The 3,299-nt window shown below is 58.1% G+C and overlaps 1 protein-coding gene and 1 long non-coding RNA gene across 4 annotated transcripts in view; one reads left to right on the top strand and one right to left on the bottom strand.

Annotated features, from left to right (window-relative positions):
- Positions 1-2,145, top strand: part of SAE1 (SUMO1 activating enzyme subunit 1) — a gene marked incomplete at its 3' end in the record, with an annotated part of 4,750 nt that extends 2,605 nt beyond the window's left edge. The window contains exons 4-6 of the mRNA XM_008636701.2: positions 82-224; positions 307-406; positions 2,113-2,145. Coding sequence (XP_008634923.2) covers positions 82-224; positions 307-406; positions 2,113-2,145 — 276 coding nt within the window. The remainder of the gene's footprint in view (positions 1-81; positions 225-306; positions 407-2,112) is intronic.
- Positions 625-1,306, bottom strand: LOC108447602. 3 transcript variants are annotated; one of them, XR_001863258.1, is made up of 3 exons: positions 1,223-1,306; positions 1,131-1,159; positions 625-1,047 (listed from the first exon to the last, which is right to left on the bottom strand). It is a non-coding gene; the product is annotated as an uncharacterized LOC108447602 (long non-coding RNA). The 3 variants fall into 3 exon arrangements; XR_001863260.1 differs by having other exon boundaries at positions 625-942; XR_001863259.1 differs by having other exon boundaries at positions 1,243-1,276.
- Positions 2,146-3,299: the final 1,154 nt, after the last annotated feature.

Raw genomic sequence — 3,299 nt, 5'->3', positions numbered from 1 at the left:
GCTCTTCCCGCTCCCCCAGGAATCTTTTCCCCCATAAAACCCCCCAGGATCCAGGGAGAAAATCCCGAATTTCCCCTCCAGGTGTGCCTCACCTGCTGCTCCCGGGAATCCATGGTGAGGATCAACCAGCCCTGCCACAAGAACGGGATCAAGTTCTTCACCGGCGACGTTTTTGGCTACCACGGCTACATGTTCGCTGACCTGGGCGACCACGAGTTCGTGGAGTGAGTCTGGGGGCGGAAATGCCCCGAAATCCCGGGATTTTGGGGCGTTCCTGGCCGCATTCCCGGCTTTCGCTGCCCTCAGGGAGAAGCCCAAGGTGGCCAAGGTGAGCGCGGGCGTGGAGGATGGACCCGAGGCCAAACGGGCCCGGCTGGACCCGGCCGAGACCACCATGGTCAAGAAGGTCAGTGGGGGCAGGGCCGGGGGGATTTGGGGGGGATACGACCCCAAAAACCTGGGATGGAGCCCGAAAACCTGGGATAGAGCCCAAAAACCCAGGATAGAGCCCAAAAACCGGGGATAGACCTCCCAAAAACCGGGGATAGACCTCCCAAAAACCGGGGATAGAGCCCAAAAATCCGGGATAGACCCCCCAAAAATCCGGGATAGAGCCCAAAAACCCGGGATAGAGCCCAAAAATCCAGGATAGACCTCCCAAAACCCGGGATAGAGCCCAAAAACCTGGGATAGAGCCCAAAAATCCAGGATAGACCCCCCAAAAATCCGGGATAGACCCCAAAAACCCGGGATAGAGCCCAAAATCCTGGGATAGAGCCCAAAATCCCGGGATAGAGCCCAAAAACGCGGGATAGAGCCCCCAAAAACCTGGGATAGAGCCCAAAAACGCGGGATAGACCCCCAAAAACCGGGATAGACCTCCCAAAACCGGGGATAGACCTCCCAAAAACCGGGGATAGAGCCCAAAAATCCGGGATAGACCTCCCAAAACCCGGGATAGAGCCCAAAAACCGGGGATAGACCTCCCAAAAACCGGGGATAGACCTCCCAAAAACCCGGGATAGAGCCCAAAAATCCAGGATAGACCTCCCAAAACCCGGGATAGAGCCCAAAAACCTGGGATAGAGCCCAAAAATCCAGGATAGGCCCCCCAAAAATCCGGGATAGACCCCAAAAACCCGGGATAGAGCCCAAAAATCTGGGATAGACCTCCCAAAAACCCGGGATAGAGCCCAAAAATCCAGGATAGACCTCCCAAAACCCGGGATAGAGCCCAAAAACCCGGGATGGAGCCCAAAAATCCGGGATAGAGCCCAAAAACCCAGGATAGAGCCCAAAAACCCAGGATAGACCTCCCAAAAACCCGGGATAGAGCCCAAAAACCCGGGATAGAGCCCAAAAACCTGGGATAGACCCCAAAAACCTGGGATAGACCCCAAAAATGCGGGATAGAGCCCCCAAAAACCCGGGATAGAGCCCAAAATGGCCCCAATGGCCCCGAGCCCCTTTTAGGTGGCCCCGAGCCCTTTTGGGGTGGCCCTGAGCCCTCCCCGGTGTCCCCAGCCCCTCCCTGTCCCCTCCCAGCCGGAATTTCCCGGGCGCAGCGGAAACCCCTGGGATTTTGGGATGCCTTTGGGATGCCTTTGGGATTCCTTTGGGATTCCTTTGGGATTCCTGGGGTGCTCGGAATCCGGCTGGGAACGTCCCCTGGGCCGGGAATGTCCCGGGAATGCCACGGGGGGGGGGGGGCCGTTTTTTTGGGGGGGGGGCAGCAGCTGCATCCCGGGAAATCCTCGGGATGCGCTTTTTTGGGATGCCAGAGCCCACGGGATGGGGCCGGGCGTTTGTCCCCGGGAATTCCCCAATCCCTGACCCCATGGAAAAGGGAGAATTCCCATTTCCCTGTCCCCGTGGAACCGGGAAAACTCCCAACTCCCCCGCTTTGGGATCCCCAGGATTCCCCAGGATCTTATTCCCAAAGATCCCCAGCGGATCCTCCTCCCAAATTCCCACCCTGGCCGTAATTAACGTTTCCTTAAACCCCTTTAATTGGGGGCACATCCCAAGATTCCCACGGGAATCCCGAGCCAGCCCCGCTCTTTTCCTTCCCTTCATCCCCAAAATCCCGCGTTTTTCCCCCGGAATTCCCAGCGCCTGGAATTCTGCCTGCCCAGGGACATTCTGTCCTTTCTGAGCCCCAAAATCCCGCCTTTTTCCCCCGGAATTCCCAGCGCCCGGAATTCTGCCTGCCCAGGGACATTCTGTCCTTTCCCACACCCAAAATCCCGCGTTTTTCCCCCGGAATTCCCAGCGCCCGGAATTCTGCCTGCCCAGGGACATTCTGTCCTTTCCCACACCCAAAATCCCGCGTTTTTCCCCCGGAATTCCCAGCGCCCGGAATTCTGCCTGCCCAGGGACATTCTGTCCTTTCCCACACCCAAAATCCCGCGTTTTTCCCCCGGAATTCCCAGCGCCCGGAATTCTGCCTGCCCAGGGACATTCTGTCCTTTCCCACACCCAAAATCCCGCCTTTTTCCCCCGGAATTCCCAGCGCCCGGAATTCTGCCTGCCCAGGGACATTCTGTCCTTTCCCACACCCAAAATCCCGCGTTTTTCCCCCGGAATTCCCAGCGCCCGGAATTCTGCCTGCCCAGGGACATTCTGTCCTTTCCCACACCCAAAATCCCGCGTTTTTCCCCCGGAATTCCCAGCGCCCGGAATTCTGCCTGCCCAGGGACATTCTGTCCTTTCCCACACCCAAAATCCCGCGTTTTTCCCCCGGAATTCCCAGCGCCCGGAATTCTGCCTGCCCAGGGACATTCTGTCCTTTCCCACACCCAAAATCCCGCCTTTTTCCCCCGGAATTCCCAGCGCCCGGAATTCTGCCTGCCCAGGGACATTCTGTCCTTTCCCACACCCAAAATCCCGCGTTTTTCCCCCGGAATTCCCAGCGCCCGGAATTCTGCCTGCCCAGGGACATTCTGTCCTTTCCCACACCCAAAATCCCGCGTTTTTCCCCCGGAATTCCCAGCGCCCGGAATTCTGCCTGCCCAGGGACATTCTGTCCTTTCCCACACCCAAAATCCCGCGTTTTTCCCCCGGAATTCCCAGCGCCCGGAATTCTGCCTGCCCAGGGACATTCTGTCCTTTCCCACACCCAAAATCCCGCCTTTTTCCCCCGGAATTCCCAGCGCCCGGAATTCTGCCTGCCCAGGGACATTCTGTCCTTTCCCACACCCAAAATCCCGCGTTTTTCCCCCGGAATTCCCAGCGCCCGGAATTCTGCCTGCCCAGGGACATTCTGTCCTTTCCCACACCCAAAATCCCGCGTTTTTCCC

The sequence above is a fragment of the Corvus brachyrhynchos genome, unplaced genomic scaffold (assembly GCF_000691975.1).
Source record: "Corvus brachyrhynchos isolate BGI_N302 unplaced genomic scaffold, ASM69197v1 scaffold1806, whole genome shotgun sequence".
NCBI lineage: Eukaryota > Metazoa > Chordata > Aves > Passeriformes > Corvidae > Corvus > Corvus brachyrhynchos.
This window is presented reverse-complemented; position numbering and strand designations above follow the sequence as displayed.